This window comes from Myotis brandtii, unplaced genomic scaffold (assembly GCF_000412655.1).
Source record: "Myotis brandtii unplaced genomic scaffold, ASM41265v1 scaffold260, whole genome shotgun sequence".
NCBI lineage: Eukaryota > Metazoa > Chordata > Mammalia > Chiroptera > Vespertilionidae > Myotis > Myotis brandtii.
The window spans coordinates 2,304,478-2,329,251 of NW_005359881.1; the positions used below are offsets into that span (position 1 = coordinate 2,304,478).

The window sequence follows — 24,774 nt, forward strand, 5'->3', positions numbered from 1 at the left end:
CAGGGGTGGGCAAACTTTTTGACTTGAGGGCCACAATGGGTTCTTAAACTGGACCGGAGGGCCGGAACAAAAGCATGGATGGAGTGTTTGTGTGAACTAATATAAATTCAAAGTAAACATCATTACATAAAAGGGTACGGTCTTTTTTTTTTTAGTTTTATTCATAGTTTGCCCACGGCTGCCCTAGAACCTAGAACGGTGCCTGGAACTTAGAAAGCACTCAACACATTTCCCCTGGGGGCTCAATCTTGGCTTGGTATAGGATGCCTTTTTCAACAGAAATAATGTATGAAGTGTTGAATTTCTAAATTCATAACATGCATAAGGTATAAATGATTTTCCAAGAGTTAACATGTTAAGTTTAGAAAATTACAATGGTCTGATATTTCATCTAAGTTTAAAAGGAAGGATTTTTTTTTTTTTTATCTCTTAAAAAATAAAAATGTAACATTGGGTAACTTACTTGTGGAAGTAAGTACACAGCCACATAGACTGTCTAAAGGTCCCAATGACACGGTATGCTGCATCAAACTTCATTTTTTCACTAAAACCCACCGACTTCTACACCTGAGCCCTTAAAATCCGCCACTGCATTTGCCTAGAACGAGGGTGCCGGCGAGCTGGGGCCTGGCCCCCCTTGCCAGGGATCCACGGTAGGTGTGTTTGCTTCCTGTTTCACGGCTGCAGTCATTTCCAAGCCTATTTTTAACAAATGCCAAAATTATGCTAGCGCGACCCACATACAAACACCTGTGCTAATGAAAACCATCCTTTCGGCATTGGCACAAATCACGGCTTCTGAGAGCTAGCGGGTGACATCACTTTACCTTTGGGTAACATTTTCCGCATGACACTGGCCTGTGGCTCTGAAAGCAGTCTTAAGGGAAACACAAAAACTCTATCTAAAAACCAAAATATTTGTTTTTGAGTAAGAAATTAAACATTTTAATAACAAAAAGCTACATTTAAAAAAAGCATACAGAGTTGAAACATACAGCACAGAGGACTACAACTGTGTTTTACTTTTTATTTTTTTAAATATGTTTTTATTGATTTCATAAAACAATAAAGGGAGAGGCAGAGAGGGATAGAAACATCAATGATGAGAGAGAATCACTGACCAGCTGCCTCCTGTATGCCCCCTACTGGGAATCAAACCCTGACCTCCTGGTTCCTAGGTCAATGCTCAACCACTGAGCCACACCAGCCGGGCAAGGTGCTTTCCCTTTTTAGAATCAGATATTTCTATTCTCTGAGAGCTACCAGAATCCAGAGACCAGTTTTTCATTTTCATTTTTAATTGTTTAAGAACTATCCATATTACACATAAATAGGAGGGGACTGATTAGTCCCGTGGTCGGCAAACCGTGGCTCGCGAGCCACATGCGGCTCTTTGGCCCCTTGAGTGGTGGGTCTTCACAAAATACCGCCACACTCAAGGGACCAAAGAGCCGCATGTGGCTCGTGAGCTGCGGTTTGCCGAGCCGCAAGTTTGCCGACCACTGGACTAGTCCAACAGTTCATTTGAATAAGCACACTAAAAATGGTGGGGGTTTTTTAAACTTTAGTATGAAAAGATTTTTAAAGGTTGGCAGTATGTAATCACCATGTGGGGGGACAAAGAGGGTATGGGGGACAAATGGTGACGGAAGGAGACTTGACTTGGGGTGGTGGACACACAATACAACATACAGATGATGTATTATAGAATCATACACCTGAAACCTATGTAATTTTATTAACCAATATCACCCCAATAAATTCAATTAAAGCATTTAGGTAAAAACAAAAACAAAAAACAAGGTCGGCAGCATGGCCCCGGCTTCCTTTGGCAGGATGGCTCAGAGTGGAAGCGCCCCGTCTTGGCTTGCTGGCTGTGCAGGGCCAGAGGTAGAGGGGCGTTCCTATTTTAGGCCAAGTGCATCAGCGCCAATGAGAAATGACTGAGCCACACAGATGGGCCAAATGGTTGGGTCTGCCCCACCTTCCCATGGATATTCTCATTATGCATAGATTTTAAATTTTTTAATGAAAATAATGTGATATAAAATAAATCTTAATGACAGTCTCACATAAGTAGTTGGATGAACTGCTTTTAAGCACTAAAAATGCTTTAGCCAGGCACCCTAAAATCTCAAGGAAAACAAAAACAATAAACACAACTTTAGTCACAGTCATGAATTTACACTGAAAGCAGAGAAACTGCTATTGTCAGAGACCGAATTTGTTAGAGAGATACAAGCACTGAGAGGAGAGGTGGGAGGGAATGAAGCAGGAGGCATGTTTATTACAACAGGGCCCAGGGGCAGCAGAAGTGGAGGTGGGGGTAGAAGTGGAGGGAGGAAGACCAGAAGAGAAACGGGTACAAGTTAAGGTGACTGTAGAAATCCCTTCAGACCAGCAGCTGTCGGAAAAAAGACCTTTTCTTTTCTTCCTCATATTTGAAGATCAACAGCCCAAATATCAATAGCATGTGAGAAAAGTTATTTTTTTATACAATAAAAAGCCCCAGAGATAATACCTTACCGAGGGATGCTCCTCTCTGGGCTAACTCAGCAACTTTTAAAGGAACTGAAAATTACACAGAATTAGGCTTCCCACTGCAATATTTCACATGAGAGTAGTCCAAAGAAAGGACAGCTCACTTTATGGCTGGGTGAGGGTAAAAAATGAGCATCTTACAGATCCATTTGTATGACGTGGCTAAAGAAACAGAAATAATGATGTCTTTAAAAGTTATTTAATTTATTCCCCTGCTTTCAGGCAGGGTTTTTCCCAAATTATCTTTAGACTGTTGAGTATCCGCATTAGTTTAAACATCTGCAGGAGAGGAAATTCCTCAAACTCCCCTGGTATTCTCTTCCTGTATTAACAGCCCTACTTCCAAGAAACGGGCTTTGGTCATCACATTGTAATTAGTCACCAGCCAGCTTGTCTATCAACAAGCATTTGCTAAGTACACACAGGGAGAATGGTATTCTATTAGGTCTTTGATGGTAGACCTTCCCCTAGAGTTGCTCCTAATTGCTTCTCCTGTGAAATCAAGTCTAATCCTGGATTCAAATATTCTCCCACAAACCCTCGATTCAGCCAATTATGAACTCCCTAATACAATGGATAAGACCAGCATCCTGTTAATAACTGAATGCTTTCCTATACACTATAGTTTGATTTTTGAAGGAGTATGTTGTTTCAAAACAAGGAGGTGTTATCTCAATATTTCAAGCTAAGAAACTATGGCTCCAAAAATAATAAGTAGCTGCACAATTGTTCAATGGCTGAGTTTGCCCTTCCCAAAGTGGCTACTGCAAACCAACTTGAATTTACCACCTCCCCATTCACCCCTTCTTGTCTCTCACAGATCGTTATAAACTAAACCTCCTTCAGCAAAACTCCTGTGGAGGGATTGCATTAAACTTTCCATTAAATATTCCCAACTTCTATCCAGGTTCCAATGTTTTTCTCTTCTCAAATACTAAATCTGTTCAGTTTACCTATATTCTAGATTATTCCTCTGCCTCCTCAAAGCTTCCCACTTAACACTGTTGGGTTTGGAATAGTCTCATCTTGCCACTACCCCCTGACCTTCAAACATCTCTACATTATCTTTTTTTTAAAAAGAAAGAAAAGAAAAGAAATAAAAATCCTGACAACAGACTATCCCTATTCTATCAGTCTGCCTATATTGCTCCTTCCAGTTACCAAAAGATCTTCCCTTTACCTCCTACTGTCCTTGATAGTATTGACACCACCTCTCCCGGGCATTCCTTGAAATCCACTCCTCCCATAGAATCCACTTCCCATCCCAGGTTCCTGGCTCTGCAGCTAAGTCCCAAATCCCCATGATCCCCTCCCAATGCCTTCTCTCCTCAGATGGCTCATCCAATTGCAAAATAATGACCTGTAAACTGAAGATACCAAATCTACTTTTCTAGCTTCAATCTTTCCCTTGAGCTAAAAATTCCTCAGATACAGCTGTCAACACCTGTCTCTTCTTGGATGTGCCTTCATCATCTCAAGCTCATTGTATTATAAATGAAGCACATTATCCATAACACACAAAACTCACTCAGCCAACTTAATCATTTCCACCAACGGCAACCAACAAGCTTGATGGAATATCTGTGTTCTTCCCTCCTCTTCACACTCCCGTCCCACCTGCACACACCATGAGCTTGGTATTTCTCAAACACTGCGTTTTATAAGTCACTTACAGCTTAGGAACCTACAACTGCTCCCATTACATGTTCATCTCTCAATCTCTTCTATGCAGCTCCCAAGTTTCTAGATTAACTAGTGCTTCCTGATCTAGCCACCTGAACTTCTAATTTGAAATTTAACCAGTTTACTTACAGGCCCATACCTCCTTGCTTGTATCTATAATATCTGCCACTCCCCTTTCTGAAAGTCTAAAACTTATACCTACTTGAAGATGCATCCTCTTTAATAAAAGCTCCACTAATTCATTCTAAAAATATAAGGCAGACCAATGTCAATTTCCCATTTTGATACTGTACTACAGTTATGTCAAATGTCACCTTTGGGGAAAACTGGAGGAAGGGTACAAGGGATTCTATGTAATATTTCTGCATCTTCCTGGGAGTCCATAATTAAATTATTATAGATATTTATACTATTTCAAAATAAAAAGTTTTAAAAATATATGGTGGTCACCAGCTAGCTATATGGCAGGCCTAAGTGGGGAGCTGAGGCCATAAAGAAGAATGTAATACGTACCGGGCGCTCCATGCACTACCTTCCATCTGGGTGTTATGAGCTGAATTGTGCCCTCCCAAAAATTCATAGGGTGAAGCCCTAAGCCCCAATGCGACCCTATTTGGAGAGAGGGCCATCAAAGCAGAAAATACGGTTAAATGAGGTCATAAGGGTGGGGCCCTAATCCAAAAGGACCAGCGTCCTTGTAAAGAGAAAAAGGGACACTAGGATGTGCTCACACAGAGGAAAGGCCGTGTGAGGACCCAGGGGAGGCGGCCATCTGAACGCCAAGCAGAAAGGCCTCAGGAGAAACCAAACCTGCCAGCACCTTAACCCTGAAGTGCCAGCCTCCAGAACAGTGAGAAAACGGATCTGTTGCTTAAGCCGCCCAGCCTGTGTCCTGTGTTACGCAGCCCCAGCAGGCTCTACCACATGTATTTATCCATCTGTGAGTTGACGAATATTGGATTTTCCCACTTTTTAGCTATAATTCTGCTATGAACATTTATAAGTTGTTTTTTATGGTGGTACTAAAAATAAAGGAGGAATCTTGATACAAGGAGACTCTGGTAGGTGGTTTTAATGACCTGAATAGGAAATGGGGTGTTAGCAAGTAAGGGCAGTGGGGACAGAGGAAGGGGCACATGTGGGAGGTGCCATCGTCAGGTGCTGGTGACTGACTGAGTAGGGCGAGTAAAGGAAACAGAGGGTCCAGTTGTCTCGAGGCCCCTGGCCTGGGCACTGGGCAATACCAGGCACTGAGACCCGGCACACAGAGGAGATGAGTCTCACTCAGGCAGATGGAATCGGAGAGGCCTACAGGGTATCGAGGGAGACGTGTGAGACCTGGAGGAGAGGCCAGCCAGAAAGATACAAACCCGGAAGTACATGGAGTTCAGGTGGCAGTGTGACGAGATTGTCTGGAGAGCATGAAGTCAGACCAATAGTCTGGAGACGGAAAAGGAACAGGAAGCCACAAAGCAGCCTGAAAAGACAGGTCTGAGGGCACAGGAGCAGTTTCCAGCAGGGAAGAAGCCCAGGAGGGAGAAGACCCTGAGAGGGAGGCGGTGGCATCGTAAAACTCTGCAGAGCAGCCAAGCAGGCTGCAGCCGAGTGCTCACCAGATTGACCATTATGAGCTCGCTCGTGGAAGGTGGAAAATCACTCAGAGAGCAATGCTTGCAGGACTCGGCCTCCTATCAGAGGCGGCACGGAGATGGAAAGGAGGCAGAACCCATAAACCAGCTGCACACATTGATGCAGAGTCCTGGGAGGGACTTGGGTATCCATTCATCAGAACCGAAATGCAAACAAGCCCCATAGACACACGGTCATTGCCCTTGAATACTTCCTGTGGGGAGTAGAAAGCCATTCATTGTCCTGATGTATAACATTGGTCCTTGCTTTTCCCTTACCACCATTTCTGATATAATTATAGTTGTTTCCTTATTGGTACTTTCTATCCTGGTCCCTTTTAATAAGTTACAGACGTTGTTGGTAGGAAAACACACAATAATGGAGAAGACAGAATAGGAAGACACTCAGACACCCCCTGAAACTCTGCCACCAGGATAGTCCCACAGCACACGCCTTACTTACATGCTTCGGGCTGACAAAGAATGGCCTGTCACCTCGTATCCATGTAGCCACCTCCACTTCCTCTGTGTTTTTGTGATTTCATTGTTTCATATTTAAAGTAGAGGCCTAGTGCACAAAATTCATGCATGGGTAGGGTCCTTAGGCCTGGCCAGCGATCAAGGCCAATCTGTGGGGCAACCAGCAGGGTGATCGGGGGGCCCCTGCTGGCACCCGCCTTGGCTGGCCTGGCGCCACCCGTTTGCCAGCCCTGCCCCCGCCACCATCAGTCGGGGCCTGTGGGCTGGGGGCAGCTCCTGTGTTCAGCGTCTGCTCCCTGGTGATCAGTATCTGTCATAGCGGCCCCTCATTCTGCCATTTGGTCAATTTGCATATTAGGCTTTAATTATATAGGCTCTCTTCTTCTTCTGAAATGTACTGTGGCACATGGTATAGGCTAGGCAATCTGTTTTGTTTTTGTGACACACACTCTGGCCTTTCCTACCATGAGGTCATTCCATCTTCCTGGCCTCAGCTACCTCCGCTGCTAAGCAAGAAGGTGAACCAAGATGATTCCTGAGTTCCTGCCCAGCCATTGATAAAGGATCAGGTCTGGGAAAAATACTTGTACGCACGCCTATGTCCAGTGATCCACTCCTTTCTAGAACGCCACGTTACCTTCACATACTCTGAAACTAAACTGGCATTGCAAATTGCACAATTACTGATTGGAAGCAGAAATAATTCCTAGTATTGCCTGCTATCTCTGTGATAATGGCATCATGTCACCCATGGAGATAATAAACATTAAGCACAAAACAAAGATATATATATATATATATATTTAAATATATTTTATTGATTTTTTACAGAGAGGAAGGGAGAGGGATAGAGAGTTAGAAACATCGATCAGCTGCCTCCTGCACACCCCCCACCGGGGATGTGCCCGCAACCAAGGTACATGCCCTTGACCAGAATCGAACCCGGGACTCTTCAGTCCCCAGGCCGACGCTCTATCCAGTGAGCCAAACCGGCCAGGGCACAAAGATATATTTTTAATATATTCCTCATAGCAAAGAAAAGAAACGGCGTGAAACTATTCTGCCCATTTCCTCCCACACTGCTCCATCAATTTAAGGGGAAAGAGCTAGATGGAGCACAGTCTATGCGGGAGGAAGCGGGGTGAGCAGTGCATTTGCACCGTTATGGTCTGTGTGGTCCGGAGGGAAGCCCAGAGGGCTCGGCGGTTTGGATTCTAGACATAACCCTTCGGTAAGCATGGAACTCTGGGCAAGAAATTTAGCTTTTTCCAACTCCGTCTTCTATTTGTAAAACAGCAAAAATTCTACGTGTTTCTTCTACCTCAAAAATGTGCAAAGCACAGAAATGAGTGTGTGAGAACTTGGAGTTCTGGTGGGAAGGCTTAGGCATGATGGAGTTTGTCCTTGACCAAGAGCGCTGACTGAACCGGTAAAATTCACTCCCCTGATTAGCTCAGGAGGGGTCATCGGCAAGTGAGAGCCAGCGGCCACGAGCCCGACAGAGGCACAGGTGCAGCAGCCTCCAACTCTCCCTGGACGCGGCTGGGCCAGCATGGAGGCGCAGACCTGGTTACAGATGCCTAGCTTGTGAACAGTATATTTTCAACCTTCCTTCATTTCTCCTTTCCTTCCTTCTCTCCCTCCTTTCGTTGCCCCTTCCTCCCATACAGTTAACATTTTGCATCGAGGGCTTGGATGGACTCAGCCCTCGAGTTGCTTCCAATCTAGCTATTGAAGCACATGGCGGAAGTGCCACCGCGAAGTGACTAAGGGGGCCTGACTCCCAGCAGGTGTCCAGGCCTTTGCTGGCAGCACCACCCAGGGACTCCTAGTGGCTGTTCCCAAAGCAGCCCCGACGGGAACGTGGGGAAGAGAAGGCAGATGCTCAGCCAAGCAGGGGCCCATTGCCTTCTCTGGGTACGTCCTCTCCTTTACAGAATTCTCCTCCCTCCGGCTGCCTTGCTTTCCCAACTGACAAGAAGGAGGGAGGCCACATCAGAGCGCCAGTGACAGTGAGTACTTCTCATTTACTATCTCATTGGGCCTAAATACTTATTTCTTAGAAAAAAGAATCCTGCAACAGTGGACAGAAGATGGACGAGAAGAGGCTGAAGACCAGTCTGGAGGATGCTAACAAGATGAAGAGGATCTAAACTAAGACAAACTATTCCAACTGCTTCTGCGTAGAAGGCATTTCTATTCTGAAACACTCGTTTGGCATAAAAGGTAGGTTCTCTCTGTGAGTGATTAAGGCAGTGGTTCTCAACCTTCTGGCCCTTTAAATACAGTTCCTCATGTTGTGACCCAACCATAAAATTATTTTCGTTGCTACTTCATAACTGTAATGTTGCTACTGTTATGAATCGTAATGTAAATATCTGATATGCAGGGTGGTCTTAGGCGACCCCTGTGAAAGGGTTGTTCGACCGCCAAAGGGGTCAGGACCCACAGGTTGAGAACCACTGGATTAAGGTAAGACCATTTAAAACCATCAGATATAGTGCCCCATGGCCCCAAACCAGCTATTCCCAGCCCCTCACCAGATTCCAAGACCGAGTTATCCATCTGTCTCTAACAGTGGGGATCATTACCGCTTGGATTTTCTAAGTGTGTCTCTGTTCCAAGCACTGTACTGGGTGCTTTACAAACCCCCGAGGCCCTGGCAACAAAGGAGGGATTATTTTATCCACTTTCCAAAGGAAGAAACGAAGATTCTGGAAAGTTAGCTCACATACTCAGGGTCACATATGCAGTGGGGCATGGAGGGAGGACCAGACGCTGCCTGCAGGCTGTACGTACTGGATTATGCTCCGCTGTCCCCACGCTTATCTTTTTGAGTGTTTGCTGGCGTTCCTTCTCCCTTCGAGAAATGCTGATGGAGGGGAAAGGCAGCAGCCGGAAGCGCAGCAGCATGGGCGGGGGAAGGAAGAAGAGAAAACCACCCGCTTCCCATACTATGGTCCTTGCTTCCGGAGGAAAGAGCAGCTGCAGCTGCTGCCTTTAATACATTCATTGACTTCCTGCTCCTTCCTGCGGCCTAAGAGAGGCTCACAGAAGAGGGAAGAGGGGTGGGTGGGGCTGCTGCCTCCAAGGGACCCTCTGGCTGTGGGAGGGAAGAGGGGCCTGGGTGCCCAAGGCCACACAGGGGAGAGCCCTCTGGTGCCGCACCCCCTGATCCTGGGCTTTCTCCTTGTCTCCGCCCCCTGATCCTGCTGACCACAACCCGAGCAAACAGCAGAGGGACAGACCTCATCTGGATAACATCAGCGACTTGCATTATGCTTTTTTCATCTAAGAAATACGGTATCGCAAATTCACATTTAGTTTTATTCTCTAATCCACTTTTTATTGGTTAGATCCATAACAACATGGATCATGTTTAAAAGCAGAGGGAAGAACAGAGACATACCATTCTAGAAACGTCTCCCACCAAGTGGTTACCCTGGGATAGCTGAGAGGACACGAGAAAGCCATCTTCTATCATCACTTACTGTGAAAAGTGGAGCCCAAGTACCGCCACAGACACAGCCCTGTGACCGGGCCTGGCGCAGCGCTCACCTGGCATGACCATGGTGGGCGGGGCCGCCGCGTCGGTGCTCAGGCAGAGGCGGCCGCCTTTGGCCAGGCGATCGCAGAGCAAGGTGATGTGCTTCTTCAGGCGGCTGGTGTCTCTGGGCTTGCTCAGCTGGCTGCTCAGGTTCAGAGCCTGCTCCTTGGAGCTCTTGGAGAGGCAGGTCTTCAGGAGGTGGGAAACCGCCGCATCCACCGTTTCCTCCCAGCCCTGGAGGCAAAAGCCAATTTTGAGTGTAAGCGGAGATGATACATGAGCAAAGTAGGCACTTCACTGGGAACTGAGCTGTAAGATGACTGGTGTCTGGAATAGTCCAGACGAGTCTGGTGTTGGACTCAGCTCCGCATGCTGTGTGGCCTTGAGCGGGTCACTAAGTTCCTCTTGGCCTCAGCCTCTTCTACAGCTGAGGACACCAACAGCCTGCACCCCCCTCCGAGGGCTGGGGGTGAAGTGAGGTGGGCAGGAGACGTGCTCGCCCTGTGCCGGGCAGGTCGGATGACCTGGAGGGTGAGCTGCCCCCCCTTCTGCGGAAGGGCCAGGAAGTGGTCAGGGAGCGGGACCTGTGGGCATCTTGAGGGAAACGGAACGAAGGGAAAACCCTGGTGCCTCTCTCAGCTCTTGGTCCCGCAGCCTCAGGGCTGCAGGCAGAAACCACAGGAGCTTATTTCAAGGGGGCTTTTGTGAGACACAAACCTATCCAGTCCCACGTCACTGCCCAGGTGACAAAAAGTGACACAAAGAAAGGACGTGGCCATGGACGCCAATGTCGCTGGGCACCGTGTGGCCGTGCTGCAGGACAGACCTGGGCAAGGACACACCTCCGCGCAGTGAAGGCTGCCGCCCCGGAACCTGGGTGCTGGGCAGCGACCTCAGTGTGTCAGGGGGTGCCAGCACCGGCAGCGCCTGCGCAGAAGATACCGGCCTCAGGCACACGAGGAGCAGGGGGGTCAGCTCCCAGCTCCCGCTGGGCATCACAGGGCCCCAGGGAGACTGAATGTGGCTCTGGAGGTCCCGAGCAGCCCAATAGGGAGGCACGAGTGCAATCTGGGAATTAGTGCCAACATGATCCATTTGTCCCCAGAGACTAGTCCCGTGGGCCTGACAACCTAAGTGAAATGATAAAGGAAGACAGCGGAGAACGTGTTCTCACAGAATAACGCAGAGGAGGCGAGAGCCTGAGACTCAGAAAGGAGCCCGGGAGTTCCCTGGGGGCACCACTCCATCCTCATCCTCACCCTCACCCGCCGAGCCACCTGCAAACATGCAAATCGGATTAGGTTACTCCTCAACTTCAGCTCCAAAATCCAAAAGGTCGGGGTTTTTTGCCTTTTTAATATATTTTTATTGATTTCAGAGAGGAAGGGAAAGGGGGAGAGAGATAGAAACAACAATGATGAGAGAGAATCACTGATTGGCTTCCTCCTGCATGCCCCCTACTGGGGATCGAGCCGCACCTGAACATGTGCCCTGACCGGGAATTGAACCATGACCTCTGGGTTCATAGGATGACGCTCAACTACTGCTCCAGCTCCTGCTCCATCTCATTCTTTTCCTATCCACTTGCATCCGCACTGTCACCCAGGCCTCGGCACGTGCCTGGCTCTCCCTCGGCAATACCTTGTCTCTGCTCTTTACCTGGCAATGCCCACTTTCAGGCACTGCCTTTGTGGGCCCTCCTCATGGCTGAGACCTTACAAGCCCAGCTCCCCCGCAGCACTCCCCCTGCCCACCTTCCCCAGGACAGCCCTTCGGTTCTCCGCTCCCCAGCACTGTGCTGAGCAAACAGGGGGGGCTCAAGAAGTGTGTTTGCTGGACAGAGAGCTGGTGAGATACGGAACCAGCTAGGAGGACTTTGAAGACATTAGTCCAGCCTTGTGGGGCTTTACCAGGATCCCTTACACAACAGCAGCCATCTGCCCAGGCGTGGCCGTCTTCCCGATCCAGAATCATGACTTTGGGAGGCAGTTCATTACTTTCAGGGACATGTATAACCAGCAAAACGAGATTCCTATGCTGAGCCCAGATCTGCCCCATCGGCCCTCGTTCTCCCCTCCAGAGCCATGCGAATAAGGCTCGCCCCTCTGCCACCTGGCAGCGCCCTGCATCTGTGAGGACAGCCAGTCGGTACCTTCTCTTCCAGAGAAAACATCCCCCGTTCCTCCAGCTCTTCCTTATGCAAACATGGCTTCGACTTTTCTCTCTATCCTAACCACTGGCCTTTGAATGAGGGCCAATTTGAGGCACTTAAAAATGTACACAGCTGCCCTGGCTGGTTTGGCTCAGTGGATAGAGCATCAGCCTGTGGACTGAAGGGTCCCAGGTTCGATTCCGGTCAAGGACACATACCCAGGTTGTGGGCTCGATCCCCAGTGGAGGGGGCATGCAGGAGGCAGCTAATCAATGATTCTCTCTCATCATTGGTGTTTCCATCTCTCTCTTCTTCTTCCTTCCTCTCTGAAATCAATAAAAATATTTTTTTAAATGTACACAGATAACTAGAGAGCCCCAGACTGACCCCGAGATACCAGGCTGGGGATAGACCTGCAGGGGGACACAGCGGTCCCTCCTGCGTGCTGGGACTTCTCCTGCCAGCCTGGCCTCCGGTCGCCTCTGGTCACCTCTGCTCTCTGGGCACCGCACCGCACACTCTTGTTTCACGATGAACCAACAGATGATTAAACCCCAGGCCCTTCCCACACTCACCACGAATCTCACTCGAGGCTTAGGCAGTTAGTGCTTTAGACCCACACGCAGACCAAATATGCCCACTCGAGAACGTCCAACTGCTTGCCAGAATCAGGATGTTTTTACTCTAGTGACCCATTACAGATGCCACTGGGCAAGTTAAGAAACAAATTAATCATTTTAAGCTGATCTTGAAAATCCTTTCAAGAGTCGTAAAGACTGTGAAAACAGCTTCCTATCCAAAACCATCAGAGAATAACAAGCCACTAGTTACTACAAAGATATCTCTATACAACTATCAAAATCTAAACTCAACGATATCTAAAATTGAATTTGTATTTCAATAACAATGGGAAGAAGTAAATTAAGGCAAAAGAGTAATCTGGATGTCACTAGAGAGGACATATTTTCTTTGAAAAAAATTTTTTATTGATTTTTAGAGAGAGAGGAAGAAAGAGGGACAGAGAAAGAGAAACATCGATGTGAGAGCAGAACATAGATGGGCTGCCTCCTGCACACTCCCTACCGGGGATCAAGTTCGAAAGCCAGGCATGTGCCCTGATGGGAAATCGAACCAGCAACCTTTGGGTACACAGACAACACCCCACCAACTGAGCCACACCGGCCAGGGCAGGAGAGGACGTATTTTCAAGTTGATTTCAGAGCCATTGAGAAAGCCCTATGGCGCATAAAAAGGAAAGGTCCTTTGTATATAATTTGACATCTGTGTGCTCTGTGGTCATTTTGGCATTAAAACAGTTGCTACTATTTTATAGACTATTCATCTAAGCAAGCTACTGTTTTCAAAAGTAGCTAACAGTGGCATATTAGATGATTTAAGTAGATACGGCATTTAGTTAGTAGAGAATTTCCTTATTTATTGCCAACTCGCAGACCAAGTGAAAACCATGTCGTGTTTAGGTGTTTGGCATGGATATTTCTTTCACATGAGGCACGATGCCAACACTTCAGAAAGACTGCTACTAAGACGCAGGGTAATTATTTGGAGGGCCCGGATTGCTACATAAACTCAAATACGATGATGAAAAGGAATGTTGACCAGACAAAAAAAGAGCCTTTGAAATGAGAATTTCATTACAATAAAAACGCAATGTGATAACTCACCGATCAAACATGTAGCATAATTGCCTGATGAAATGGGAAAACTATGCGGAAATCTAGAACCTCGGGGTGAGAAGGACCTTAATGGCATTTTATCCACCTCCAACTTCTGACAGATGGAGTTTAGCGGCTACATAAGCGGAAAGCACGGGTTGCTTCAAACCAACGCACTCTGATCCTCTCTTTTTAAGGGTATGTTTTGCACTTGACCAGGACTCCCTTTCTGACCTCACTGCTTCAGGCAGGGGATCACAGAGTGGATTACCTGAATGATCACGAAACCCGATCTTAGCGAGAGAGCCACGTTCGGTTTTAAAACAAAACACAACATGACGTGGTCCATAAACTAATGCTGTAACTTACAATAGATGGCATCTCAGTGCTGAAATACAGCAGTAACACAGTAATAGCCACGATGTCGTGGATGACTCATATGCCCAGCATCACATCAGCACTCTCTGCACAATTAGTCCTCACAAGAGTCTCAAGATCCTCCCCACACCAGCCCGCCTGGGACAGGGCTTCCGAGGAGGCCCACGGGGCGAGGAGGCCACAAGGGAAGTGCTACTTTTTCAAGGATGGGCTAGCACCTCTGACCTTACTGTGGTAGTAGCAGGAGGATTTTGTGCTTACAGATGACAAAGATAACCAAACATCAAAACCCTGAATCTGAAAATGATGGCGAAGACACCCAAGGGAGGCTCAGTATGTGGCCTACTTCATTGAGACCCAACAGACAGTGTAATTTTCAGTTGCTTTGGGTAAGAAATAGAATTTGGATATGTCTTATTGAAGAAAAACCTTATTTCATATATACATATATGACTCATTCCAGTTTATGGTGTTTCAGTCACCTTTGGTAGTAAGCCATAGCTACCTAATGGAGGCCAGATTGTGCAGTAAAAAATATAGTGAATGATACACCTGAAATGTAGGAAGGAATTCCCTGTGTAACGGCTCCTCGGTGCCCACGCGGCCCTGCTCTCAGCCTGACGTGTGTGGAGCTCTGGTTCTGAGGCCTCTGAACTGGCCAGTCCCTCACCCCCCACATGCTGTTCCCGGCAAACTCCGGGCAGGCAGGCCTTCATGAGAAAGGCACTGGAGAGCTGATTCACTCGCTTTCTTTTTCTTTTTTTATTGTTGTTGTTGTTCCTTAAATTTGTATTGATTTTTTAGAGAGAGGAAAAGAGAGAGAGAGAAACATGGATGTGAGAAACATCCATCAGTTGCCTCTCACACACGCCCTAACCAGGGATAGAACCCACAACCTTGGTATGTGCCCTGACGGGAAAGGACCACGCTCCAACCAACTGAGCCACACTGGCCAGGGCTCCACTCACTTTCCTAATCTCATGTTCTTCCTCTGTTTTCTCACTTGTTTACTGGCTCAGTAGGAATATAAAGCAAAAAGCAAGCTGAGATCGAATCTGAATGGCCATTCTCACTTCTCTTCCCAGCAGAACCAGTGCTTAGCGAGTTCCCTAAGGACGCAGACCGGACTAAGGATTTGCTCACATTTGAACCTCAGCCTGACTACATTCTACTCAGGTGATAGGCCTCACCTGGCATTGCCAACTATCAGCATGTAGGCTGCATTCGGCACCTCAGAGTTACAAACATGAACACTACACACCATGAGGATTTGACTAACCACTCTGAGTGCATTAACTTTAGTTGACCAGAGCCAAGTGCTGGGCTAGCTTTATGGCCCATGTTTCCTGGAGGCCTGTCTGGAAAGACTGGATCAGGAATTGGTGGGTATGTCTGGTTCACTACTGTCGGCACTGTTACCAAATTTGGCTAAATCAATACAGGTGAGGTGTACCTAACAGCTGTTTTCACTTTGATATACTAGTATGTTGGGGAGCACAAGACACTTGGTTGGAAAGTTGTCAGGAGGACATTCTGAGAAAAGGGAAGTGTGTGGAAGGCTACCTGCCCTGTTTATTGGAATTCCGAATTAGGGGAGACTTAGGGGAGTGTTGTAGGCAGCACCTCTAATTATTCCTTGAATTTTCCAAACAAGTCTGTGCACGTGCAGACCCTGGGGTGTTTACTGGAATCCCTGTGCTTAATCCCTGGATGCCCTTGCCTAGAGGACAGTGTAAACATGTGTCCTCCCAAGATTACTCACCCTGCTGATTGCATCTAAAGATAAAAATTCCAATAACAGGCTAACGCGGCAGGCAATCGAGGCTGCTCTGGCCACTAGAGCCAGGCAAGCCCCTTAGCGCTCTCCTCCACAGTGAAACTGTCAGAGTAACCCGTTCATCCATCGTTCAGGGGCTGCTGGTCAGCCCAGCAGATGTATCCATCACTGGTAAGACTGAAAATGTTTGTCTTTGCTCACTGGATTCCAGGGTGTAAATGAATACACGTATAAATAGGTGTGTCATCGGTGCAGGAGAGCTCAGGCTTTGCTCATATAGAACCCAAACTATCTGAGGTCGCTTGAAAAAAAAACCGGGGTGGGGGGATGCAAAATGAAAGTAGAATGCTTCCTCTTAAAAAATGTTTTTTAAAAAACTACACGTTATTGAAGGAGAATCTGTAATTGTATGAAACGTTATGAAAATATCATGATATCATGCAATCCCCACCTACTTATATCTGACTATGCTTGAAACTGGCCTGCCCCTCAAAGAGGGCGGCCAGTGGGTAAACGGGACACTACTTCCGGTGAAGAAAACTGCTATTCACCCGCTAATGGCAAAAGCGTGTGCCCTGGAAAGCCAGCTCGCCCAGAACCACGCGGGGAAGCTGGGGAGCCCCAGACACTGAGTTTCAGGAAGAAGATATGGCGGCGCCCAGGGGCTGGAAGTGCTGGCCGCCTGGCACTGGGGTCCCAGCTGGACCAGGTCAGAGAGCCGCAGGGGGCAGGCACAGGTGCCACGGGAGACAGTGGGTGGAGCCTCGCAGAGACTGCAGGGCAGGCCAACAAAGTGACGAAGCAACATGGGCAGAAAGGCTAATTCAAATGCCACCCAGAGGGATGGTAAAATATCATTTTATCATGATATTTTCATAACATTTCATACAATTACAGAAAGCCTGACAGAGGGACACAAGCCTGGGGTGGGGTCTCACAGAAGCATCTGCACATGGAATAACAGGGCCCAGGGACTGGCGACGCCACACAGGCGGCTCTGCTGTGCAGGCAGTGAGCACTGGGCTCAGAGCAGCAAGTCACCAGTACCCAGGGGCGCGTTCCTAAAGAACGCAAGGCCCCCAATGTCAAAATCGGCTCTTCGTCATTAGAAGACTCAAACTAGGTTGTTTAGAGGCGTTTTAAGGAAATTGAACTAACAGCAGTACACCAGCCAGGAAGCAGTGTGAGGGGGAGGCGGTTGTGTAGGTTTTACTTACTTAGTTATTAATATGTAAAACACACCTTATTTCAAAAAGGAACTGAGCTGGTCTACGGGAGAGGGAAGCTCCCGTTAATCAACTCCTTTTTCACTTATTCAGGCTCTTTACTCCTAAATGCATAAAGAATAGTAAATGTGTCCACACTTGATACACACGAGCAAAGTTTACAGAAATTTCACATCAGCACTTGTACATTGTATTCCACTTGGCTCCCAATTCTGAAGTATTTCAACTATTTCCATTTTAGAATAGCAAGCGAGTGGGCAGGAAGGCTCCGAGATGTGTTATATAAACTGTGGGGAAGCAAAAGAGTTGCATCTAAGTAGCGACGACGCAGAGAGTGCGGCCGTTCTGAACATAAAACTCGTTCTTTCATGTTTATCTTGCTGGCTACGAGCATGGGAATCACCAAAATATTTACTTTCTGCCCTGTGTCCCGCAGACAGCTGTCACTGCGATGCTGCGCTAGCACTCAGGAAAGGCGGGCGTCAGGCCGACACCAGACTTCCTCCTTCTGTTCGCCTGGGAAGAAGAGGCCATTAATAACAGTAATGATCAGGCAGCTCTGTCCTCACTCAGCCCAGACAGGAGGCACAATGGCCCTCACATCAGACCTGACCGGTGACATGCACGTCTTTTAAACCCTGTAAGTGAGCCTTGATAAGTCCCTCCACACAATAGGATTTCCTATTGTAAACATCTGTTTCTTCACACGAACCATGCTGAACAGGTTAAAAATAAGTTTCTCTTTCCCTATCAGCTTGCAAAAGGAATAATCAATCAAAAAGGTAGGCTGAGGGTTCAAATCTCCATCTAAACTTCCTCAGGGGATTTTAAAGTTCAATATCAGAGAAGGTAACTATTAAACCCTTGGGAACACCTTATAGCGTTTCTTCTTCAAAGAGTAGATGATATCTGCTGAAGGTGTTCCATGAACTTTGGAAAAAAGACAAAGTCAGGAAAATGCTTTGTAATGTGTCACTATTCCTTCCAACCCTCGGCCTGTCCGTAATCGGGTGCCCTAACCAGTGCACTGTTGCTCTTGTCTTAGAGAATCCTCCGGGGACACGTGGAGCACAAATGACATTCGGACCAACACTCTGAGACAGCCCATTAGGAAATAGCACACTCCTTGCTCTCTTGCCATCCACTGGACTGCATGTCCAGGAATCTTAGTCATCTGAGCTGCTGACTAGGAAACTGAGAAGCAGGTCTGCGCAGAGAGCAGGCAGGGCCGGGAGGAGTCACCCACAGAGGATGGGATGTTTTGTGTCCTGAGGCAGGCGAGGTGCCTCGAACACTGCCTGAAACATAGCAGGTACTGAATAATTATTCACTGAAGGAATAAATGACTGAGGTATGTATCCTTTTCCAGCATGGGCTTCTGTACCGCATCATGGGAGGGGCTGTGGATAATACACAATTATAGACTGTCTCAGACTCAAACCAGTCACACACGCTCACTGGTGTAAGCAGAGACAGTGTCTTTGCAGAACCTCTGAGGACAGAGTCAGGGACGCGGGTTTTCATCCTGCACAGAGAACTCAAATACTCGGAAATACGCTCTGTCCCCAACCTGGAAAGTAAGACAACAACCCGTTTCAGAGTTGCCCGGTCAGGTACTCTGATAGGATGCTATTTTGGGCAACACTTCTCCTTCATCATGGAAGACGGTAGGGACAACACCATATTATCAAGTCCACTATGAAAATGAGGTTAAGAGTTCTTTTTAGAGACGCCCAATAGAACATTCAATGTTTTTCTTAAAGTGAGAGAGAGGATCCCTACCAAACACGCCTGGCTTAGAGACTTCCAGCACCTTTACAAAAATCACGTACAACAGTCTGCAATACCAACAGTTATTTGCCCCCAAAATAGTACTAAGCGGCAAAAATGGAGAAGTATTACTAAAGAGACAAATCAAAGAAACAATGATGTGCTCTGTTCCAAGTGAGATGGTACTTAAAAAAATACTGATACTATAGCGCAGCGGTTCTCAACCTGGGGGTCGAGACCCCTTTGGGGGTCAAACGCACCTTTCACAGGGGTTGCCTAAGACCATCCTGCGTATCAGATATTTACATGACGATTCATAACAGTAGCAACATTACAGTTATGAAGTAGCAACGAAAATAATTTTATGGTTGGGGGTCACAACATGAGGAACTGTATTTAAAGGGCCAGAAGGTTGAGAACCACTGGGTATAGTGCAAAGAACATTGCTGTCATTAGCAACGGCAAGTTCTAAATATTTTTGCTTTGTGAACCTAATGTCATTAAGAAGAAGATATTCCAGAACGGACTACGGCAGTTAGCCTGCCTTGTGACACGTGCCGCCTAAATAAATACAACCAACCAGGACGTGGCGCTTGCTGAGCACTCGCCTCAGCCTCTCAGTACTTCTGGGGACATCTGACCTTGAGCGGAGGCTGCGCTGAAAACGATGTCCACATGTCTGAGGCTCCCCCTCCCACATGCACTCTGCCATCCACCCTCAACCAAACCGTCTAAATTACATTCAGATTTCTGTGGTGCCATAATAACTTCAATATGGGCTACATTTTCAACATTCTGGTCAGAGCCTCCTTTCTTCCCGCCGCACCCTCCTCCAAGTTATTTCAGGCTTGCATATTTCATTTTCACATCTCAGCGGGATACCCATCACATAACATTTATTTGTGAGGTCTAGAGGCATAATGTGGGGGATTGTGAACTAGCATGTCGAAACCGCATACTGCAGGCATACGTCTTCGAGAATGAAAAAGGATTCCTTTTTACTCAAGATATATAAGCTGTCTCCGCAGTGCAAGTCCAACGTGAATACCACAACCTAATTAAAGATGAAGAGCATAACAAGCAGTATTAAAATGTCTGTTTTGATTCATTCTTCTCCAAGTTATGTTTTTATCGAATGTCCTGTCTCATTAATGACTTCAATAGACATAATGAGTGTACACACCTTCTAATCTCACCAAATTCAGGAGAGAGTTGGAAGAATTTGCCCATGCGTTTCGAGAGGCAGGACAGCAGAGAATACAGGGCGGGCAGGTGGAAGGGGCTGTGAGAGGATGCTAAGTCCATGCGCCTGCCTCCAGGGATGAATGTACTTACAGCCTCCCAGCAAAACGAGACTGTTTTTAAAGATCTCAATCCCACACTCTCTCTTGGGGTGCAATTCCTACATTTGAGAACATTTGTTTCTAGGAAGTTCTTCCTTTGGGTCTAACCCTGCTTCAGGAGCCTGTGAGCTGTGGAGTCACATGGGGCGCCCTGCTCAGAAGGGCCCGCACTTGCTTTAATGCTTGCTGTCGCCATCTTGAAATTCTTAATAATTTTATCTTTGAACTTGGGTTGTAAGTGAAGTTGATGGGACAGTGAAGCATGTGTGAGAAAGAAAGACATGCCTACAATGCGTGCACCCTCCTCCTCTCTGCGGCCCTGTGAGCTCAGCATTCTCGTGGTCCCACGATGAACGGAGACTCACGATGAACGGGGAAGGCATGTTGCATCTGGACTGATGGAGCAGGGGTCCTGACAGTCCTGCAAGGCTTTTCATTTGAACCACAGCTTGTGGGGTTCTTTTTAATGTTTTTATTGATTTTTTAGACAGAGAGGAAGGGAGTTGAACATTGACCTATGAACCAAGAGTCACAGGTTCGATTCCCGGTCAGGGCACATGCCCTGGTTGCAGGCTCAATCCCCAGCGGGAGGTGTCCAGGAGGCAGCTGATCGATGTTTCTCTCTCATCATTTATGTTTCTGTCTCTCTCTCTCCCTTCCTCTCTGAAATTATTTTAAAAATATATTTCTTTGTAATAAAAGCATGCAAAAAGTTCCCCCAAAATGGCAGCTGGTGGTCGTAGATACCTCTACAATTCAAGGGATCTGGGAAGTTATTATTTAAATGATCCTCTACCACCTGGCAGGGTAACTCACTGGTTGAGCCTCAACCTATGAACCAGGAGGTCATGGTTCAATTCCTGGTCAGGGCAGAGGCCTGGGTTGCAGGCTCACTCCCCAGTAGGGGTCCTTTCTCTCTCTCTCTCTCTCTCTCTCTCTCTCTCTCTCTCTCTCTTCCTCTCTGAAATTATTTTTTAAATATATTTTTTAAAATAAAAATAAATGATCCTCTACCCAAAACTCGCAATACAAATCCCCATTTCCCCCCTTTTCATTCTAAACTGTCCATTCAAAGGATTAAGGGTAAAAGAGTTTACAAACGATACATAAAGAACTATATACATGTAATGAAATATTCCTGTCATTTTGCACAGCTATCTCAGCTGCCTCTAACCCTTGAAGTGACGCTAAATTTAAGAACGTGGAGCAAATTAAAATGGCTGAGCCGTTTAGATGAGCCAATCTGAAGGTTCGCTACATCACCCAGGCAGTCAAACGACTGTTTCCTGGGCTTCTCGGTACTTGCAGAACACAAAGAAAATTGACTGCCCTGGCTGGTGTGGCTCAGTTGGTTGGGGGTCGTCCCATGCACTGAGAGGTTACCGGTTTGATTCCCGGTCAGAGCACGTGCCTGGGGGTTGCAGGCTCGCTCCCCAGGAGGAAGAGTGCAGGAGGCAGCAGATCAATGATTCTCTCTTTCCCTCTCCCTCTCTCTCTAAAAGTCAATAAAAATAATTTTTAAAAAATAGACTGGGTACCACATAAAAAATGGACTATATACCTATTTTTAAAATAGCTCTAGGGGGAAAACAAATACACACACACACACACACACTCACACACACACACACCCCCCAAGCCATCATCTAATGCCTTAAAAAACATGATAGCCCTGTGACAGCTCCCTGCAGCCACCAGCTTTTCCGTCACAGTGGCTGTCACGGCGGCAGATGCGCGGGCCTTACCAGTTCCTGAGTGTCGTGCTGCAGAGGCAGGAACGCCGCCTCCAGGATGGCCACCTGGTCAGCGCTGAGCTTCTGCCACAGCCCCACCAGCAGAAGCAGCAGGTGCGTGGCGCTGCGCAGCCTGCTGAACGCCTGGAACACACTGGCTTGATTTTCCTCCACGGCGTCTGCGAGCGCCATCACCTGCAGGAATGACGGACTTCGGTTAGGGACCATCTCACACCCCCTGGGGCCTCCAAAGAGCATGTGGCACACTCTGTGTTCCCTCCAACAACCTGGTGGCTCTGTCTCCCCCAACACAAGGGACGCTGAGGAATAAGGGAGTTACCATTCATCTGTTCCTTTCCTTCTTTAAAACAAATGCCCAAAGGAATTCCAAATCCATGTGGCCGGAGGCACAAATACCCATGAAATCAGCTTACTGGGGCCTTGTTCAGGACCTCCCACAATAAGCTAATAAAAGTCACCTCTAGTACGGTTATTACTGTCTCTAACACTGGTTAGCCACAGAGATGGGTTGACTTAAAAAATTCTTAGCAAAATGACTGCATTTGCCTTATCATTTAAAATAATAACTTCATTACACCCCTTTCAGAAAACAGCTATCTCCCTCTGATTTTTCTTCATCTGTTTCATAGTTGGAATATCAATGTTGTTATAGCCAAAAGATAGACAGCATTCAAACGTTTAGCCAGTTGAGTAATATGTCATTTTGAACACAAATGTCAGGCACCGGCCCACAGGGACCTTAAAAAAAAAAAATGTTCGGGTGTGTTAGCTTTACAAGGCCAAGTCTACTTAGGATAGAATTGGCAGGAGTGAGTAGAATTGGCTTTTTTTTTTTTCTTTTCATCCTGTTGAATAATCTGTGGGGAAAAAAGAACTAAAGCAACAATTGGATGGAACATCCAAGACTGCCCATTGGTGTTTTATGTTATTTCAATGTCTTGGTGAATTCTGTGCTCATTGAAAGTAATGAATGGACTGGCCCAAAGGCAAGAGACGTCAGACAACCCCCAGGATGGGAGCAGCAAAGTCAGAGCAGCAAGCACCTTCCTGTGCATCCCACCAGCGTGAGGCCTGGGGCTCAGCCGAGTTTCCGAGGTCTCGTGCAGACGATCCATTCGGTGAGATTTCATGGGCTATTGACACTGGCCCAAGGCGCGTGTTAAAAAATCATCATTCAAACAAGTAGACTCTACAGCTGTGTGGTCTCCCAAATTCCACGGAGGGAGAGGCGCTGTAGGGGGACAGGCCTCGGGGTGTCTGGGGGACACTGGGACAGACGTAGGTCAGGGAAAGACAAAGCGGCTGGAGGTCCTGGCCTGACAATGCCAGGCGGACGGGGACGCTTCGCCCCTTGGCTCAGGGCATTCAGCTCCCCAGGGAGCCCTGGGAACTTGGACCAAAGTCAGCTGCACAATTAAGTGCATTTGCTCACTGTGCACCTATCACTGTGCTGCCTTCCATCGTGCTCAAAAGACCTGCAAGGTTTCTTATAGCCCATGAGGGTCTTATAATTTGTTGGACAGAAAACACACATACACAACCAATCAGTGGAAAGAAACATTACTGTAATAATGTCCTAATTGTGCAGGACACAAAGTGTGAAAGGACTTCCCAAAGGGACAAATTATTCCAGGCCAGAGTTAATGTCCCCGGGGCCTTTTCACTCTGATGAGGCCTGGAACGCATCCCTTCCCCATGACTTCAAGCAGTCCCTCCAAGAGACAGGAGGAGGCCACCGTCCTTAAACCAAAACACCTGGACTCATCTGCCCTCCCCCTCGTCCTCCTCCCTCCCACCCCCCGCCATGATTACAACGGACTCCTGTTAAAGCCCAACTTTATATTTTCTCCTTCCTGGGACTGTTACCAATCAAGCCTCACTGTGGGGGCCATGATACTAAGGCACAGATGCTTCTTGTCAGTAAGGCCAAATCATGCAAAGATCAAGGTCATGCACACCTCCCGGGAGCCAGGTAGGTGCAAAAATCTGCAGGAAGCACTACAGGGAATTCAGTGGCGACAGATCTCACCTCTACCTTCAAAGAGTTTATAATGAAGAAAGGAAAATAGGTCAAGGAGGCCAATGCTGACCATGTAGGGAAGACCCTATAGACTGAAGAGGAACACCATTAACATCAGGACTGCTGTGAATAACAATGCATCCAGGGAACTGAGCACAGACTGTCCGCCGGCATCCTGCCCTGTGCCCGCAGTAGCAGTGCCTTCGCAGACACCTGCCCTGGGCTTAGCGGGCGTGATCTCTACTTTACAAATGACGCCTCGCAGATGTAAGGAACGTGCACAGTGCTGTGCGCAGGGCCCACACACTGTGCCCACGCCTGCTTCAGTGGCCTGCCATCTCCCTCTTGAAATGCTTAATAATTTTGCTTTTGCATTTGTGCTTTGTGATGTGTGTGTGAGATGGTGGGGGGGGGTGGTAAGATAATAGAGCACACGTGTGAGCAGAGGAGACGTGCTCATGAACACCTAGAGTTACGTGTTCGTAGATTTGCATTTAAAACTGGCATCGCATAACAGCGGTTAATGATCAAATTCATACTAAGGATTTAAATGTTAATTTTTCCTTACTTGGAATGACATTAGCTAGAAAATAAAGGATACCATCAGAAGGTGTGAAAGTGAGACCCTGAACACAGGAGAAAGCTGATATGTTAGTAGCTGTCTTACCGGCCCTTTCTCCTGCCTTTAGCAAGGGCCCTGCATGTTCATTTTACACCGGGGACTGCTAACTGGGTAGCCAGCTTGCCCGCACCCAGGAAACAGGAGGCCAGGATGCGGACTGTGAGTCTCTCCCGCCAAAGC

The 24,774-nt window shown here is 47.3% G+C and overlaps 1 protein-coding gene across 2 annotated transcripts in view; it reads right to left on the reverse strand.

The window, feature by feature from the left end:
- BBS9 (Bardet-Biedl syndrome 9) overlaps nucleotides 1–24,774 on the reverse strand; it is a 331,597-nt gene that overhangs the window by 35,585 nt on the left and 271,238 nt on the right. For both annotated transcript variants that reach the window (XM_014541095.1, XM_005868077.2), the window contains exons 20-21: nucleotides 21,944–22,126; nucleotides 9,891–10,113 (exon numbers count right to left, since the gene is read on the reverse strand). In XM_014541095.1, coding sequence (XP_014396581.1) covers nucleotides 9,891–10,113; nucleotides 21,944–22,126 — 406 coding nt within the window. The remainder of the gene's footprint in view (nucleotides 1–9,890; nucleotides 10,114–21,943; nucleotides 22,127–24,774) is intronic.